Source organism: Lates calcarifer, linkage group LG10 (assembly GCF_001640805.2).
Source record: "Lates calcarifer isolate ASB-BC8 linkage group LG10, TLL_Latcal_v3, whole genome shotgun sequence".
Lineage (NCBI taxonomy): Eukaryota > Metazoa > Chordata > Actinopteri > Centropomidae > Lates > Lates calcarifer.
This window is the reverse complement of record NC_066842.1, coordinates 4986392-5005610: the sequence shown is the minus strand read 5'-3', so window position 1 is coordinate 5005610 and position 19219 is coordinate 4986392. Positions and strand designations below refer to the sequence as shown.

At 41.2% G+C, this 19219-nt stretch overlaps 2 protein-coding genes across 3 annotated transcripts; one reads left to right on the top strand and one right to left on the bottom strand.

Annotated features, from left to right (window-relative positions):
• The first annotated feature begins 942 nt into the window (after positions 1 to 942).
• Positions 943 to 11013, top strand: LOC108889285 (monoacylglycerol lipase ABHD2). 2 transcript variants are annotated; one of them, XM_018685661.2, is made up of 12 exons: positions 943 to 1098; positions 1216 to 1312; positions 1463 to 1544; positions 2162 to 2392; positions 2844 to 3019; positions 3295 to 3462; positions 4056 to 4239; positions 4388 to 4480; positions 5040 to 5141; positions 5246 to 5315; positions 6407 to 6491; positions 8783 to 11013. In XM_018685661.2, the coding sequence occupies exons 4-12, from the start codon at positions 2181 to 2183 to the stop codon at positions 9007 to 9009; spliced, it is 1317 nt and encodes a 438-aa protein (XP_018541177.1). In that variant the 5' UTR covers positions 943 to 1098; positions 1216 to 1312; positions 1463 to 1544; positions 2162 to 2180; the 3' UTR covers positions 9010 to 11013. The 2 variants fall into 2 exon arrangements, with proteins under 2 accessions (XP_018541177.1, XP_018541176.1); XM_018685660.2 differs by lacking the exon at positions 1216 to 1312 and having other exon boundaries at positions 949 to 1098.
• On the bottom strand, positions 10771 to 17557 carry rlbp1b (retinaldehyde binding protein 1b). The gene is made up of 8 exons (XM_018685665.2): positions 16822 to 17557; positions 15608 to 15647; positions 14330 to 14458; positions 13964 to 14168; positions 13180 to 13358; positions 12889 to 13047; positions 12641 to 12751; positions 10771 to 12166 (listed from the first exon to the last, which is right to left on the bottom strand). Exons 2-8 carry the CDS (start codon positions 15617 to 15619, stop codon positions 12038 to 12040), a joined length of 924 nt encoding a protein of 307 aa, XP_018541181.1. The 5' UTR covers positions 15620 to 15647; positions 16822 to 17557; the 3' UTR covers positions 10771 to 12037.
• Positions 17558 to 19219: the final 1662 nt, after the last annotated feature.

The window sequence follows — 19219 nt, the reverse complement described above, 5'->3', positions numbered from 1 at the left end:
GTCACTATGAGTAAATGTGTGGTACCACTGCTACTGTATGTTCCACTAGTGGATGGCGCCCTCCAGTGGTTAAAATACTCATTGAAAGAAGGTTTTGCTCTAAATTCTGTTAATAGGAATTAAACCTGCTTTGATATACATACAAATACCAAACAGGAATCTGTTGCTGTTGTAGTTTTTGTTAAAGGCCTACCATCAGTGTATGAGAGTGATGTATGTATAATTTGTTAAGTTTATATCTGATTAGAGGTGAAAAGAGTTGAAAAAGTGAAAAAAGTGTTGATAAGAACAAGTACTCGGCTAGAGGTAAACATAGTCTTGAAAATAATTGCTTGAGTAAAGAAAAGCACCTTGAGTTGTGGTAGTTACTACCCACCTATATATCCAATATAATGTGTTTGACATGATATGGATTATGTGTACGTTTTGTTTTCCCTTGCCTCTGAATGTATCATTAACAGTGTAACACTTGAATAAAAATATTATTATTTAATTTATATTAACCTGTCTATTGGTGTAAGAACTGAGTACCTGGTAGTCTACTGTAAGTTTATGTGAAGTTAATCAGCTCTAAAGCTTTTAGGTAGTGGTTGATAAAGATTAAGCCAATATTCTCTGTCTACACGTCTACATAATAAATGTCTGTAATTCAATATGAAAACTGCAGCTGGTAGTCTACATTAGTCCTCTGTTATAACTAACAAATGTTATTAATGCTGTACAGCTACTGTTTTGATGCTGCCTTTTTGTGCTGTCGGATTTTACGCTTTCCTCAGCACACACTCGCCAAAGACGGAAGTGGACTAGTACTTCGAAAGTGGGACTTGTACTCATACATAAACTGTTATAACCGATTTAATATGTACGTGAAAATTAACGAGCTAAAGCTGCGTAAAGAATAAGATAAAATATCTCATATTTATACTGTTTACTGTATTTACGACTTTTAAACTCGGAGCTTTGCCAGAGCACTTGAACGCACCCTGAGTTCCCTGCTGGTCAGTCAGCTCCCCCGTTGTAAACAGACGGTGTTCAGAGACGGAGCTCAACTCTGGGTGGTTCCGACCAGAACCGGGACTGACTCGAAAAAACACGATGGTAGGACCGGAAATCTTCTATTTATAGTTTTTAAAAAAGTTCTGTACTTTATGGGAAGTCCGTCTTGTGTTTATGGGTTCGCTGAAGTCTTAAGATTCACTTCGACCTCATATACAGGAACAGTTTTACCTGAGTGAGAAAACAAAGAGAACAAGAAACTAAGCCCAGGAGAGACTTGTTGGGACTTTTATTTATGCCAACCAAACACAACAAGGTGGTATCTCTACTCTCTTCTGTTATATTCTAGTTTGTGTCGGTCTTGTTTTGTCGTACATGCATTATTAATGATGTTTTCTTTTATTTGCTCTTGTTTTTTCCTGAATTCAGTGAGTTATTAAAAGTTGTTTAACTGCGTGTTTTTCAGCACTGAGTGAGCATCAGTAGACTTTGGGCTCAGAAAGCAGGGACTGAAACCACTTCACTCTCTTCAACGTCAAGACAGTGAGGTGGGTAAAACAGTGTGAATCAATAGAGGCATCTCTGCTGGTTAATGATACTGCGAGGAAGAGGAAATTGCTCAGTGTTAAGTCTCTGGTGGTCATAACCAGTATCTAAGCTTCCAATGTCTGGAAGCCAGTTTTTCTAAAGCTTCAGACAGTCTGTTTACAAGATGAAATTATGTCACAGTCTTTTGACCATTAGGAGAAACCAACACTTTCCACTGACACAAGACTGCAGACGTTATTTTCAGGACTAGCAGCTGTCAAAAAGAGAGTGCACATGCTGGGAAAGGCACAAGAAACGTCTGTGTGTTTAAGTGGACTGTTCCCACTTATTCAGTGGAAAAGGGAAATGCAAAAGGGAATTTACTGACTCATTCGTGAATCAGCGGCTCCAAGGACTTCAACAGGCATAAAGTCCCTCCTTTATTCTGCCTGTGTTGCAACTAACAGGCAGTAGTTTACTCTGAGGTAGATTAACACACATATGAATGATAAATAACTAAAAGCTTTAGGGGCTGTTGTTTTAGTGGAAATCTCTTTTTTACTCCCAATTTTTAAAAATCTACTAATTAAACACCGTATAAGTGAAATGATTTCCTAACTCACTGTACACACTGCAGGTCCTCTACTATATCTACAATGACGACCCTCGAGGATGGCGACATGCACACCCTCAGCTCGGAGCTGCCTGCCATGTTTGATGGCATGAAGCTGGCAGCAGTGGCGACGATCCTGTACGTCATTGTCCGCTGTCTGAACTTGAAGAGTCCCACAGCTCCACCAGAGATTACCTACCAGGACACACTGCTCAGCCGCTACCTGCTCAAATCCTGCCCGATGCTAACCAAAGAGTGAGTGTTTCTGAGTGTCTGGATTTTAAAACACTGATGACTTGGATTTAGATTGAAGTGGTAGCTTGGGTCTTAATCATCTGACATATGAGAGTCTCATCTTTTTTATCTTCATTCACAATACACAAGTGTACAGATTGCTACAAACTTTAAGTTATGCTCAGTCTCATTGGCTCAAAATCACACAGGAATAATGTGTCTGGAGTTGCATGATCTAGTGAGATGAAAATGTCAGCTACAAATAAGCACTCCTCTCCAGCTCAGAGTTCAAATCCATTTCTGCTGGCCTGGCGGGTCAGTTAATGACTGCAGTTGTATGCCACCTCTTACGGTCAGAGTGTTATGTGTGGCTGTCTGTGGGCTGATAATCTTTGCTAAGACCGCGCTGAAATATCCTCAGGGTTGAGTTTACAGCCGTGTGATATAATATGGAGCTCATCCTTCTCTTCAGATACATTCCTCCCTTGCTGTGGGGGAAGAGCGGTCATCTACAGACGGCCCTGTATGGCAAGATGGGACGTGTCAACACTCCAACGCCCTGCGGGGTCCGCAAGTTCCTCCCTATGCAGGACGGAGCCACGGCGACCTTTGACCTCTTTGAAGCACTTGGAGACCACAGCACAGGAGGTCAGAAGCGGATACTAGCCCATCTGGTCAAGTAGCAAAATGAAGACATTACTGATCATTATGTTTTCATTTTTTTGGATTGTGAGCCTCTAGTAACAAGCAAGTCATACTACAGTATGCACAAGCAGAGAGACCACTAATGAGCTCCCTCGTGGGAAAATGCCATGCATTTCAGCAGCCAATTAAATCAACACACACACGACATCCACTTTTACACCCACACATGACTCCACTTTGTATGTTTGTGCATGTGCTCCCCTTTGTGTGTCTATCAGATGACATTACCATGGTAATCTGCCCTGGGATCGGTAACCATAGCGAGAAGAACTACATTCGGACCTTTGTGGATCACTCCCAGCGGCAGGGTTACCGCTGTGCCGTCCTCAACCACCTGGGTGCCCTGCCCAACATGGAGCTCACCTCGCCGCGCATGTTCACCTACGGTAAAGAGGGAATACCACATGGTGGTTGGTGACTCACAAATAAAGAAACGATAGTTCCCTTTAGCTCAAATTTACTGGGGGTTGCTGAATTAACAAAATGTGACTGATAAGACTGAGGTTTTTAAACACAAGAGTCTTGGTTCTGAAAAGAGTTGTCTGTTTGGAGTCATTAAAAAATCAAGATCAACATGTTGAATATAATTAAAAGAACCAGTCATTTGTAAAAACCCCTGGACCATATTAATGAGATAATAAAATTGGTAAAACTGTGTGTGTGTCATCCTGGGAAGTTGGAGTGTTTGGCAGCTCAAATCTCACTCCTGAGAAACAAAATTAGCGGATGCGACAAAGCAAGACAAAATGAAAAAAAAAAAACAGAGAGGCCAGTCAGAGCTGCAACTCAGACACAAAGTGAGAAAAGCTAATTGTCACGTTACAGGACTTGTGTAGAGAAAATGACTGGGGGAAGTTTAGAAGATCCTTATTGTGAGGGAACGGCAGTAATGATTAAATTAATTGTCCCTCTTATCTAATGTCATACTCAGGTATTTATCATTGCTACTCAGTTGTAAAAGTGTCTGTCTTTCCCTCAGGTTGTACCTGGGAGTATGCAGCCATGGTGGGCTACATCAAACGGGCCTTCCCCCAGACGCTGCTGGTGGTTGTGGGCTTCAGTCTTGGTGGAAACATCGTCTGTAAGTTCCTGGGTGAGAACCGATCGAACCAGGACCGAGTGCTGTGCTGTGTCAGCGTCTGTCAGGGGTACAGCGCCCTCAGGTTGGTAGCCTGAAGGAAAAACCAATGAACAAAACCAGGACTGGATATGATTGAAAATGTATAGATAAGGTGCAGTATCTTAACGTTGCCTGGTGTTTTTCTTCCATAGTGCAGTTCTTTGTTTGCATTTAAGCGTTTGTTTGTTCAGGGCTCAGGAAACATTCCTTCAGTGGGACCAGTGCCGGAGGCTCTACAACTTTGTGTTGGCGGACAACATGAAGAAACTCATCCTGTCACACAGGTAAAACAGTTAAAAGATGGTGTTCAGTCCATCAAGTTTACAACAGTGTCATTCTACAAACAGCTGCTTCAGAAGCCAAGAAGCACTGAATCAAGGGCAACTTGACCTGATTCAACCCTTCTTGGATAACCATGACCTGGATGACTGAGAATCTCCACAGACTAAACTCTAAACATAAACTTTGACTTCCTGCTCTGACTTCCTGTGTGTGTGTGTGTGTGTCTGTCAGAAAGCAACTAAATCCTTTCTTTTAGATGTATTGAGTTGTTACAGTACATTAATTTCTGCATTGGGTTTTGCAGCAAGACAGGTTTGGTTGTCAACACACCAAAATTAACATCCACAAAAAGCAGTATTTTCCTGACCTCCAACATCTGTCTGTATACAGCCAAGTGCTGAAAAATTCGGGTAATGGTATTAAGACTGCATTGCATTAGCTTTGATTTGGTGAGTGCGCTCCATTGTTAAAAGGATCAGGTGGGTGTTAGGGATTGCCAGCCACACAAAGATTTAGCCACCTGCCCTGATGTCTGAATACCTTTATTGTTGTGTTAAACAGGAGCAGTTTGCTGGGCATGAGCTCCAGCAACATCGGAGACGCAGACCTTAGCAGGCTGTATGCAGCTACATCTCTGATGCAGATCGATGACAGCATCATGAGGTGAAATCCTCTTGGATTTATATTTTAATTGGGCTACAAATGGCTACTCCAAACTCTTAAAGATTATCTCTGACACTGACGTAATCACACGATTTGTGCTGCAGGAAATTCCACGGCTACAGCTCCTTGAAGGAGTACTACGAGAAGGAGAGCTGCGTGCACTACATCCACAAGGTAAGTGACCAGTGTGTAGATGTTTACAGCTGTAACCTTGATGGATATAATGTTTAGTTCAATTCAGTTTGATCTACTGCTAATTTTACTTCTGCTTTTATCACCTCCGCCATGCCTTCACTTACTACTGTTTCTACATCCATCTTACCAGTACCACAGTTACAGCTACTGCTACTTTTTCTGCTGTTTCTGCTGCTGCGTATGCTACTAAACTTCTACATCGTTCATCAGGACTCTGCTACTGTCCTACTATTAACCTTTGCATTGTTAGAACTACTAATGGTGCTGCTCTTACTACAGTTACCACAACTGCTTCTACTATTACTACCAACTGCTGCGCCTTCTGGGAGGTGATTAGCTTAGTCTCGCTTAAAGACCAGAACAGGAAGGAAGCTTGTCTGTCTCTATCCAAAACAAAAAAACAAAAAAACATATCAGCACCTCTAACTCTAGTTAACACAGCGTATCTTGTGTTTGATCGTAACACAAAAAGAAATAAAGTAACAGAGTTTATGCTTTTACAGGAAGTTGTGTCATGTAGCTGTTCTCAGAACAGCACCTCTACACAGTGTTTTTGCTGGTTGCCTGGCAATGTTACTACTCGTACCACCAAAACATTGCTGTTACTGAGAAATGTTATGTAGTGATATTCATAGGAATGGGGAAGCATGTTTTCTTTTACTTTAAAAAGAGCCAGGCCGGCTGTTTGCTTCTCTTTCAACATTTTATGCTAAGCTAAGCTAATCACCTTCCAGTTGTAGCTATTACTCCATGAGAGATATGATATCAGTTTTCACATTTAACACTCAGAAAGAAAGTGAATAAGCATAGCTCCCACATTGTCAAACTATTCATGTGAATGAGTGAATTAAATATTTCAAAATGCTACTTTTGCTACTGCTGAAGTTATCTGGTCTACTACTGAGACTACTATTCTACTGCTGACACCACTACTATGACTTCTGCTTCTACAACTTCTTCACAGACTAATCCACTACTGAAACATCTACTAATCCTACTACTGCTGCAGTAACAGTGTGTGTCCCGGCCTTACAAAGTCCTTTATAAACAAACTGTTGTGTCTTGTCCAGGTCACTGTGCCTCTCCTCCTGGTAAACTCCTCAGACGACCCACTAGTTCATCAGTCACTACTGGGTATTCCACGCACACTCTCAGGTTTGTGGTTATCGACAGGAGTCATTCGTCAGTGGCCATTATTGGTATTTAATTAGAAGTATATGGGGTGTTACGTCATATCGCTATGATACATTGCACTGGTCATAATGTAAAGAGATTCATCATGTGGTTTGGGCTACAATTGGACTATATCAGAAAGTGTTTTGGCAGAAAACCCTTCATCATGGGTCTTGTGATAAAGTGACAAAGAATGTTAAACAACTTTTCAAAACATCTGCCTCAGTGAACCAATCAGAAAATAGGTCAGCATGTAATAAGAATGTAGTTAAATATACTGTTGCTATGCAGTTATGTTTTGTTTCCTAGAGAGCGATGACCACAACAGTAAAACATTGTCCTCACAGTGATATAAACTCAGACCAGTGGAGTGAAAGAACCCGTTGTCCTTCCTCTGGAGCTGGACGCTGGAGCCACAGTCTTAAGTGTTGATAAAGTCTTGTCGGAGCTATCTACTCAACACCGCCCAGACCAGACAGTCTTGTTGAATTTTTCAGGGCCATGTGATCTGCCTGGGCTGTTGGATTATATATATAGAGCTGTGTGTGTGTGTGTGTGTGCGTGCCAGTGTGTGGCCACAGCCTGCTGCCTTGTCTTGCCTCAGTAGGTCACATGCACTGGCCGCTGTGTGAGTAATGACTCAGACCTTGACAAGTGAAATACTAAACCTGCCCTCTACTTCAAGGAAACACACATACTCAGAATTTTAGAGTTCTTTTAAATGTTTGTTTTGTTACTCATCGCTGTGTAATCTCAAGTCTCAGCTTTATTTTTAAGTTTATTTAAGGGTTTTTCTCAGGATCAAAATCATCCTTAGTAGTGACGATGGTCACGCTTTCTGGTGTGTGTGCACCTACAAGAAAAACAGGTAGGAGAGTAGGTGTGTGGGTGGTGTAGAATAACATGAAAGGGAAAGGAGGATGGCACATATCTGTGCGGAAGCCGAGTGTCTTGACCGCTGACCGCACAGTCTGTCAGAGCCATTTTAATGATATCCCCTCTTTCTAAGTAAGAGAGTTTAATTATTTACCCTCACACCAACAAGATCGGGGCGCCTTTAATTACCAAATGGGTGGAGATGCTTATCAAGGAAACCAGAGTGACACAATAAAGTGCAAATAGTTGCAACCTCTGAGAGCTCTTAGCATGGCAATCATGACAAATGAATCAACTGTGTCATTAAGAATTAGCACTCAGTTTGAAGCTCTCTGTAGCTTTTAGATCATTGCACTGTTCTCTGCACATAGATTTGTATTGTACTGTGACATTTGTCAGAGTCCAGACCTGATCTACAGGAGAGTAAATATTGGACTTACTGGATGCTAATGTTGCTCAGTATCTACTGGATGTGCAACTAAGTAGTTGTTTGCTAACATGTTAGCAACTGCAACTTGATAATCCAGTAGTACAGGCTGTGTTTCTCTGAGGGCGGATATGACCATTTCTGCCTTCTGGTGATCAAAAAACACTTAATGAAGCTTTAAAGCAGCAATGAATAATAATTAATAATAGCAATGCATCAAATGAGTGACAAACCCACAGATAATTATCACCTTACTCTATAGCTCCCTTCAGCTTTACAGGTAGGTTAAGCCTACCTGCTTGTTTTTGATTCCCAGCCCACAGCTTCCTGTTTTGATTCACTGTCAATAATCTCACCAGGGTTGTTTTCATTCACAACAGGCAGCTGTTTTTTTAATGAAAACCTCTATCAGGGCTCAGCACCAGACAGCTCAGACCAAGTTAATGTTTAGCTGCTAAACATAGTGGAGCATTTAGCAGATAAAAAAACAGATATTTCTAAAATAGAATCAAAATGGTGGTGAATAATGGATTCACATTACTCCAAATAAATGCTTATGTTGTGCTTCATCTTGTACTTACTTAACATGTTTCTGCTGCTTCCAAGTGAAACAATAGTTATTGCATGTTTAAATAGGCTCTTTGAGAAAGTTTGTTAAAGATTGTGTCAGGAGCTGTACACTTAATTAATGATTTGTTTGTCTGGGGGCTTGTTGGTGAAGTGAAACATGACACATATGAAGTAATGATGACGACTCACTGAGGATTGGTTCATGACATCAGTAGATTAAACAGCTGTTACACAGAAAACTCAAAACTTTTCCTGTGACAAACACTGTACTTCTATGTATCACAAGTCTCAAAGGATGAATGGGCTGGTACTAAATAATTCCACGCTTAGAGAGGAAATACTACTGAGGAAAAAAGGAGTGAATCATCTTACCTCTCCCTCTATCTGTCGTCCTCTCCAGAGAAGATGCCCAATGTGATATTTGTCCTGACCCAACACGGAGGCCATCTGGGCTTCTTTGAGGGAGCCGTGCTGTTCCCTCAGCCCCTCACCTGGATGGACAAGGTCATAGTCGAGTACACCGACGCCATCTGCCACTGGGAGAAGACCAGGCCAGGCTGTCAGACGACAGGCCAACAGGACATGAACTCCTGCCTGCAGAACACAAGGGTAACACTCAGTGGGTAACACATACTGTACATGTCTGACAGACAAAACGATAGACCAAAACCATGAAAGACGCACAGACACATGCGCAGCCCTTTGTATTTGCTCTATTTTACTTTGGTACTAATGGCCTTACAGTTAACTAAGTCATTCTGGGAAATGTAGGAGACCACTAGATGGATTAGACAAAGCAGGATGATTGGAAGTGGGTAAAACAAACCAGAAATCAAAACTTACAGATCCAGTAAAACCCATGAGAGTAACATGACCCCATGCTGAACTGCTCCTTCCTCTTTTGCTCTCAGTTAACCTCCAGTGAAATAATAGGTCGCCCTCTGCTGGTTTTTGGCAGGTGTTGGATCTTGACTGGACAACAGGGTGAAGTAGTTGGCAAGCAGGTGTGACCTTTGACCTCTGTGTAGAGAGACCAAAAAACAGGTTACTATTAAAAGCTGGAAAATTAAGTGTGAAGCGCCCATTGTTTTTGGCAACCAGTCTGAGGCCTTACTATACTGATGCCCCACATCAGGTTATCTATTTAACTTGTAAAGTCCTGGACCAGATTTAAGTGCCTTGTATCAGCGTGAGTCTGCAACAGATTTGAGTTTTGGCTTCTGATGAATCATTGAGCTGCCTCTGATGAGCAGTAGTATGACATGATTCATGGTTTACAGTGGTGATTTCCAGCTCAGCATAACATCTGTTGTGTTCAAACTGTGTTAAAAGTCGTATTCATTTTAACTGTCCTTTAATATGATCTTGTTTATTTCCACTGAGAGAACTCTGCTGTTTTATTGAAGGAAATTTATGTTAAATAACATCTGGTTTGGTTTATTTATACAGAGTGAGACTGCATTTTGCTCATTTTGACACCAGTTTTTCACTTCTAATTTTCATTGGGTGAGGTAGACCATCAAGCTACACTCTTGCTGCTGACCTTCAAAATAAAAGAATCGGGTCACGTCAGGTTTAGAAGTTACAAAAACTCTTCTTAGTTTTTATTTAACAATGCTTTTCTACCAGTCGATTCTGTGTTGTTGAACTAAAACCAGCTTTAACATTGAACTCCAGCATCTCCAGATCAACTTGTCTCATTCCGTAAGTTGCCCTGCAAAACTCAAAAACCAGTAGATGACAGCAGCTATCACAACAATGCCTCCTGCCATTGGATGATTGAAAGAGATTTCCTAAATGCTGCTGTTTACATGGGTTATTATTATCACAGTAAATGTCCTTTGACATGTTTACAAACCAGGGCAGGAGATTCTCTGAAAATATACTGGACTGAAGGGCTGTTTAGCCTTTTTTAATGATCCTGCTGCATTTTGGCTACATACCTGTTAAAGGCACATGGCTTTGACTCAAACACAGAGTAGTCTCTTATTAGACAAAGGCTAATTGCTGAGTTTCATAAGTAACCACAGTTATTCTGGGTTTATTTTAAGCTGCTTATTGCTGTTCAGCAGGTGGGTGGAGTCTGCCACATAAAAAGAAATAAATAAATACAGTGAACTGAGGAGTAATGACGATGACAATGTTTCTCTGTGTCTCATGAGGTGAATTTTATCTGCAGGAATTCTTTTTGTTTTCTGTGGTGGCCTTTTCCATTTCCATTTTGACAAATTCCTGTTTGATATTAATCAGTTTCCTGTGAGTAACATCCTGTCAGACACTGTGTATGTGTTTAAATGCAGTGGACTCCACCTGAGCTCACATGTCTTATTATTACTCAACATGTCAGCCATCAGATTTAACACAGCCTCAAGCTGAATCCCAGCTGCAACAGCACCACTGCTCCGCCTGTATGTGCAATATGTCCTGACTGTTGAAGATATGGACTGTTCTGCCTACACTTTACTGTCCATACAGTTCCTGTTGTACTGTATGAACAATATCGTATGTATCAGCTTGTGGGTGTAGCATTTGTAATCTAATCATGATGTGTTTTGTTCTCATGTGGTACACTGCATTGACTGATTGGACGAATTTGAACTCACCCATTAATAAACATTTTTCACAAATCTGTTTATTTGAATCTGATCTATTTTCTTTTTGTGGATGAATACGGAGACTACAAATTATATTTATATACAGTTTATTGTACATTTATTGACATTCTTATTGGTGCACCAGGTAGCACAATGGGTAAAACTTCATAATATTCATAATACTGAAGAACAATCTAAAAAACATGAGAGACAGGCACTTGTTGGAATATGGGCCTTGTACTTGAAGGAGAGTGGAAACCGAGAAATCTGGGGCGTGCCAGTGTTACAGCAAACTGTGTGGATGAACTATGGTCCAAACAAAGCACAATTTAACAGGAGAGAGACAAAAAAAATCTGTTGTTCAAAGCTGGTGATACTGGCTGTGTGACTTCACTGACCTCAATGTATATGGTCATTTTCGCTCATTAACTTCAAGTTATGAGCATGTTACAGTAATATTGATTCCCCAAACCATTGCCGTTTAAGATGAAATATGACACAGCTGTTAGCTTTCATTCATGTGAGACTGGTATAAAATCAACCTGCAAAGATTTTAAATCTGCTTACAACAGGTAATTCACCATCATGAACATTTGGTCTTCTTTATTTTTTGTTCAAAGTTACAGTGAGCAGTGTGAGGATGTAATGTGTTGAAAACTCTTCCTTGTTGGTGACTTTCAGGAAGCTCTCAGTTCTCATGTTTGGTTTTGTTTGTGTGAGTGTGTGATAAAAGTACACACTATATTGGTGTGAAGTGGGATCTTGAGTTCTGCAGCAATGGGTAGAGAACTGGCTTTGGTCCACAGCCCTAAAAATGGGGAACTGTAGAATGTATATAGTGTAAGTGTAATTGAGTGTAATTACCTTGTTCTTGTTTGATTGTGCTTTGTTGGGTCCTCTGGTAAACAACATCTCTTAAACTTCTCACACACTCATGACTTTCATTCATAACTTCTTTTTCTACAGCCACACAGCTAGATTGGGCTTTGAGTCTCCACAGTCTATGGGGGTTTGGAAATATATAATGCCTGTTGCCTGTTTGGCAAAGGGAGGGAGGATGTTTAGTCGAACAGCTTGGCTGCTGTGGCCTTGCCGTCGTACTTGGAACCTTTTCCATCAAACTCAGATGGAAGGATGTCGGCGTCAAACTCCTTGTAGTAGTTTTCCAGCTCGTCCCCGTGGACAAACACCTACAGGGCAAGGACAGCAGCTGTTAGAGTCATCTGAGACACTGCATTATTTGCTATTTTGCAAATTGCTAATCATAACAAAACACAACATTAATATCAAGTGTGTGAAAGTAATGTTGCATCAAAGGTTTTAAACCAGCACATTATCTTACATGGAAGTAAAAAAACATTTGTATTAAATCAATTAGAAAATACTTTAACTATTGGAATCTTTTTGTTTCACATCTTCCTCTGACAAAACTTGTTTTTAAAATAAGTGATACCTGATATCAGCATAGATACAACATCAGGAAGCCTTTGTATTTTATATCGTTAGTTACGGAAGTGCTGCACTGAAACTCGTTCTGACTCACTTTTGACTGTTTCCTCTATCATAACTGCATCTCATACAACTGAGAGAGGATGTAGGAAGAAGCAGCAGTAGTTGCAGTTGTATTATTATCATTGTTATTGAATCAACTTTGTGTAACTCACTCTCTCTAGCAGCTTGCTCTTCATGAGTGGTTTGACCACGTTGTAGGTGGTGGTGAAGTACCAGGGCTGGTGGATGAAGTGCACAGCTTTGAAACGGGCAGGGAATGAATCCTGGTGGAAAAGAAAAAGTCACAATTTGGAGATATACTGTACCTCGCCCTCAGTTAGAATGTATAATGTACGCATCTCTACCTCCCTCTAAAGCCTGTAGTAACCAACTACTCCAGGGCAAGAATTTGATTTCCCACCTGCAGCATGTCTACCATCTTCTTGAGCTCAGTGGGTTTGATTCCTGACGCCTGCTGCATGGTGAAGCCCTTGAAGTTCTCGATGATGCAGAACCCGTTGATCTGAGTCTCCTCGTTCTCCAGCAGCTTCTCCAGGATCACACAGTAGGCACGTAGGATCTGAACACACACAGACAGACATATGCCGTGTTTATCAGCTAAATTCATTGTAACTGTTACGAGACAAGAAAATACTGTACCCAAAATAAAAAGGATACTGTTCTGGATTTGGGATCACACATCACTTCTCACCTCATCGAAGGTGATCTCCTCGTAGTCCCAGTTCTCGATGTTGAAAAGCAGAACCACGCGGCCGTACTTGTCTCTGCTCTGCAGGATGCCGGGGTAGCCGGCCTCGATGGTGCTGCGTACGGCCTCTGGGGTCAGATTCTCAAACAGCTCGGGGTACTCCTTCCTGAAGCGCACGTAGCCTGGATAGAGACGGAAGCAGATTCTAGGAATTTGGGATTTTTTGGTATCAAACACTGTGAAATGATAGAAGTCCCTCTAGCAGGAAAGAAATAATTATTTTCATTTTAATTAATGACAAATTTATATATTAATTCATTATATAAAAGCCAAATTTGAGTGTTTATCCTATGAATAAAAGGGTAAGTTGGGCTCCACTGTCTTCAGGCACTGATATGACTCCTACAACTATTTAACCAGGCAGAATTTTAGTGTCTCATGACAAAGGGAAGGACAAATATCTGGAAATTTTTGGCATGAAAATTTTCAGCTAAATATTAGCATTGGTATAAGCCTTCAAAAGCTTGTGTCTTTTGACGTCTCTTTTCTTTGCAAATGATCTGATGTTGGAGAGTTATAAAGCAGTGTCTGTACCTTTTATATGGCTGTCAATCATATTTACAATCTCTGACACCACAGCTAGACAGATTTTGACAAAAAAAAAATCAGAATCATCTACTATTTACTGCTGCTTTCTCAATACTGGCAACATAATTACAGCATGTATGGACAAAGGAGGTTCTGTCAGTAAATCTGCCACTTTAATCTGTTAATTTTCCTGACGTACCCTTCATAAGCTCAAAGGCTCTGGGCACGTCGTACTTCCTGGCGCGGATGAAGCGGACCAGCAAACTGTCTGGTTTCTCCCCAAAGGTGTCCTGAACCCCCTTGGCCAGATCATCACCTGCGTCCGCCTTTTCTTTGATGATTCCTCGCAGCTCCTTCACAGCAGACACCCGCTTCTCATCTGTCTCATTCAGCTCGTCCTTGGCCTGCAGGGGGAGCCACACCAGATAGTTAGCTCACAGTTATTCTACTAATCTGGATATTTGCATCTCCACCTGACACATGACCTTCTTGTTACCCTTGTACTATGGGTGTGTTTGAGGCTTTAACTGTACAATGTCCTGGTGTGTCTGAATCTGATGAGTACCTTCTGCCTGGTGTGATCTGGCAGGTTGGCACAGGGTCCAAACACTGGCCCGTGGTCCTTGACGGTGAGACGTTCCAGCTTGGCCCTGAGAGCCTGCTCCTCCTCCGACACCATGCGGTAAGTTCCACTCTGAGGAGAGAGAGGATAGCGATGTTTGATTTAGAGTTTCAGTCACAAATCACGTTTCCTCACAGGTGCTTTGTCTGCATACGTCACCCTCTGACCCTAGACCTTCAAACTGCCTGGGAAAAAGGAAAGATTTCCCCAAAAAAACCCTATAAACCAAACTTCTCAAATAGTTCATGTTGTCTAAACCCAAACAGTCATACAAGACTTGTATGGAGCTACAGATACATTTCAATAATCACCAAAAACTCAGGTGAGTCCTGGTGGTTAAGATCCAGATTCCTGCTGTGTCTGAACAGCTCTCTGTGGACTGGAAACTCACAGTATGCTGTTGCCATTTTTACAGTTGACATCTCGTCATAGTAGGAAAAGGTAGGTAATTAATATCATTAATAATAGATGTGTTCCATTGAGCAGTGTCCAGGGCTTTAATAAGTGGCATGGCTGACTGACAATGGCACACAAAACTGGAGCAGATCCTTCATTGTTTTTTCTGGCAAGATGTATGTTGTGAAAAAGACCAGTTACTGGTGTCACACCATCCACTGCCCTCCTGACAGCATAGAGACAACCACACTTATTTGTATCTGCAGATCAACACTAAAGTTCCTACTGACTGTTCGTAAAGTTGTTTTGGTTAAAAGCTAAATGCCTCACTGTGTCTGTGTAATTCTCACAAGACTTGGTTGTGCCTGTGTGAAGTTTAAAACATGTCTAATCCACGTGGAACAATATGCCTGTCCACCAGTGTTGCAGGACCACAATGAATAGGCCTCAGTGTTTGGTTAATCTGCCTCACATGAGTCCAGTAAAGCCTGTAAATACATGGTGGGGACTACTAGCAGGCCTGAAGCAGGGATCAGAGATTAGCAGCTAAGGCTACTGTAGCTGTTGACGGCATCCATAACAATGAGCTTTGGTTTTGAGAAATGTTGAGCTGCAGCTGAGTCCTTATAGTTACAGGAAGATGAAAAGGTATTTGTCCCGGAGGACGTTTTTAATGACGAGAATGTGACTCAGTCTCTGCCCTTTGGCTCCTCAACACCACAGCTTAGTTTGAAGACACTAGTGTAAAATATTGGTATTAATTAGTTGTCTTTGAACGAAATCTGATCAAAACTGCTTTAAATAAGTAGAAGTACAGATACTTACAACCACAGCCATGTCTTCTGCTCTTTAAATCAGCTTCGTACTGTGTGGAAGAAAATGAAAGAGGTCCCAGTTAAAAAACAACAACAACAACAAAAAAAAACAAAAAACAACTGACACACTGTACTCCTCAGTAATGCCCCGTCATCCCACCCTCTCTCCATCACAGGATACCCTCATTCTACTATATTCAGCAGTCACCCATTCCTGATTGATTTACCGGGAAACAATCTCATTTCATAATCAACAGGCTCACACTCAATAAATTCTGTATAACCATATACTGTAAATTCATTGTTTTTGTGGAATCAGTAAAATATACAGTCACTTCAGTATTACTGTTTCATGAAATCTGCAGTTAATTTAATCAAACATTTCCTCCGGGTGTTTTTACTCTTGACCTGAAATAACCAATTAATAGAGTAGTCAGCGGCAAGAAAATTAATCTGCAACTATTTTGATGATCAGTTAATCATTTCTCAAGCAAACACACCCAACAGTACCTATTTCATCTTCTCATCTGTCAGTGAACTGAATATCTTTGGGTTTTGGACTGTTGACGTTACACTGGGCTTTGAGAAAATATGACCATTTTCACCATACTAAACTAGACCAAACTATTAATCAGGAAGCAATAGGGAGGTGACTCATTAATGAAAATAATCATCTGATGCAGCCCCAGCCTAATTAAAAACATTGTAAGATGAAGTATTCAAATCCAACATTATTTCAAAAGCAAATTCTCAAATGTCTTGGCATCATTTTACAAACATTTCTTCTCATTTGACATGAAATATTTGATATCTATGATAACTGTTATTGTGGTTTTGATATGCCCTCAGTCAGGAGAGACTAAAACATGTCCTGCCTGTTATATTGTACCTGTGTTACAACTAAAGACCACTGCCATCAGATTTACATGCCACTGAGTAAGTGGTTGAATGCAGAGATACAGCTGATTTCTGTAGCTCTGTAGTTAGTCCCATGGTACTGAGCAAGATTTTAACGACAGTCCTCACTCAGCAGATTTAGCACTCCAACAGCACAAGAAAGAGGAGAAAGGGAGTAATATTCACATATTTAGGTCTCATGCCACTGTATGTTACAACATACAGTAAGTGTCCCCTGGTCAAAGTTGCTGTTCAACAAGAGCTGTACAACATCTGAGGCAGAAAAGAAGCTGAAGTAGCACCTCAGCACTGGAGGCAGAGTCTTACCTGAGGCAGACGTGAAGTTGCTGGCGGGGAGTCACAGGGGTCTGTGTGGAGCAGAGTGGACGGGACCTATGATTTGTAGCGTCAGGATTAGTGGCGTCACACCAGATTACACCCAACAGATTTCATTCTCCTTTCAATCAGCATAAAAGTGGCAGAGGGTGTGAAGAAGGGGGTGAGGGTGGGGGTGCAGTGGGGGGAGTGATGCTGACGGTTTTTGGCCAATGGTGGAGGTGCTCCTATGATGAAAGGCAGGGTCAGGGCACATTTCGGATGATGTAATGTTGAGCAGACACTTAAGGTAAGAGTGGTTTAGGAGGTGGAGGGATTTGATTACATTCCAAGGAGACTTGGGTGGAGTGAAAAGTGACCATTGTGACTGCTGATTGATTCTGCCACGTGAACACACTCTGGGTGAGAGGAGAGGTGGAGTCTATATTCAGATAGTCTGTTTCACATGCTCAGAGGCCTGACGGTGGAAAAGCCTTCAGTCTGGTTCTGATGTTCTCATGTACCAGTAATATTTTCTTAAAGGCAACAGGTGTAACTTCCTGGCAGTATAAATTACTTTATTTTGAATTCAAAGACATAATTAATATCACATGGTAAGCTTATGTAAGGATTTGTAACCAGGGGTCTTTCTAAACATGACTAAATATCAATTTTCATGAATTGAAAGCATCCCAGACATCTCTTGGAATAATTATATATGTTCTGAAAGCACATAAATAATGAAAACATGCCACATTTTAGACCATTTATAACAATCTTTGCATGAACTCTGCAGTTTAAAAAATTAAGTGTAGTTAAGTTCTGCATAATTAAGTCTGATGCTGCCAGATTTTTGGCATCCACTCGCTCTCATTTTTGCAAAATGAATGGTCTCAAATTCAAGCTTACATTTCTACAAAGGAAAAACAGTTAGAAGCAAGAGGAAAATACCACAGAGAAAGAAGCTAATTATCAGGCTGAATGTGTAACAACAGTTCTGTGCCTCAAATCATCACATCTTTGCTTTAAACCTAGAAATCCTACACTGTAGCTGAGGAGGAAAGCTTGGCTTTCATAAGCCAGAAATATCTACACACACACAAAATACCACAACCACCACCTTCATGACAAGGATTTGGATTTAGACTTAGGTGCATTCATATCAGTAAACATGGACCCTAAACTATCCACAATTCCCTGTGATCAGATTAGTTCTCACACACACACACACATTATATCTCAGCACACGAAACATAATGACACTGTGCACATGCCAGTCACCTTGATAGTTATTCTGTGGAGTGTGTGTGTGTGTGTGTGTGTGTGTGTGTGTGTGTGTGTGTGTGTGGACTATGCGCATTAGGCGCTGAGAGTAATGTAAAGGTTTTATATAATGTGATCAGCCCTCCATCACATCACACACATGTACTCAGTCTTCATGTCTAATCACAACTGAGTGAGGCTGAGTAAAAAAAAACAAAATCTCTAGATTAATCTCAGTTGAGCAACAAAGGTGTGTGTGTGAAAACAAATTAACAAAGAGCCACTGGATGGTAAAACACAGCAGCACTGTAATCATGGTATTTGCTGTGGTGGAGGTGAAATATTATTTTGATCATTTTTCAGTTTTATCTTTAATTCAAAAAACTTACTGCTGCTTCATGTGTTGAGAGGATTTTACAGCCTTTGTCTTACTGTTGTAAAACAGTGGAAGAAACCCAGACTCATGAGGCCAACAGCAGGGGTGTAAATAAGAATTACAGGGCCCCCACTGTTTCCTCTGTTCCATACATGACAAATATCTGTGCCTCCACACATTAACTTACTCATCATCAGCACACAGCTTTACTGAAGGCAGCCCTGTGTTAAAACACAAGGGGCTGAGTTGGTAGGGCGTGCGGCTTGGGACAACTGAGTATGATCCAAGATTGTGCAACTTTGGACAGTTATCATGGCAACGATGACCACAAGGTAAACAGCAAAATACAGTGTTAACATTACAAAGTAATCTAGCGAGAGGAACATGTGGTTGCATGTATGTGTTAAGGAATCTGTAAATCATAAAAGTAAAATATTTTTCAATCTACACACAAGAATTCCCACTACCCAGCTTACAATGACTGCTGCTGAAAGAGTTTTCCTCTTTACTTGGTGTATCTAACCATGTGTGGACTCATTGCACCAGCAGCAGGTTGTTCCTTTGTGTTGTGTTTGATATTTGGAAGATGTCCATTTTCCTCCCTCTGACCCCGGTCGCACCAACGTCATCGACACACGTTTTCCTCCTGATGCAACGATGAAGGAGCAGGCAGCCGACCAGTAATCTGCTAAATCAGGCCTGATCTGCTCAAGGAAGCGATTTGGGGAACAAATTTAGATGGATTGGGGCAAACAATGCTCCTCTCTGTTC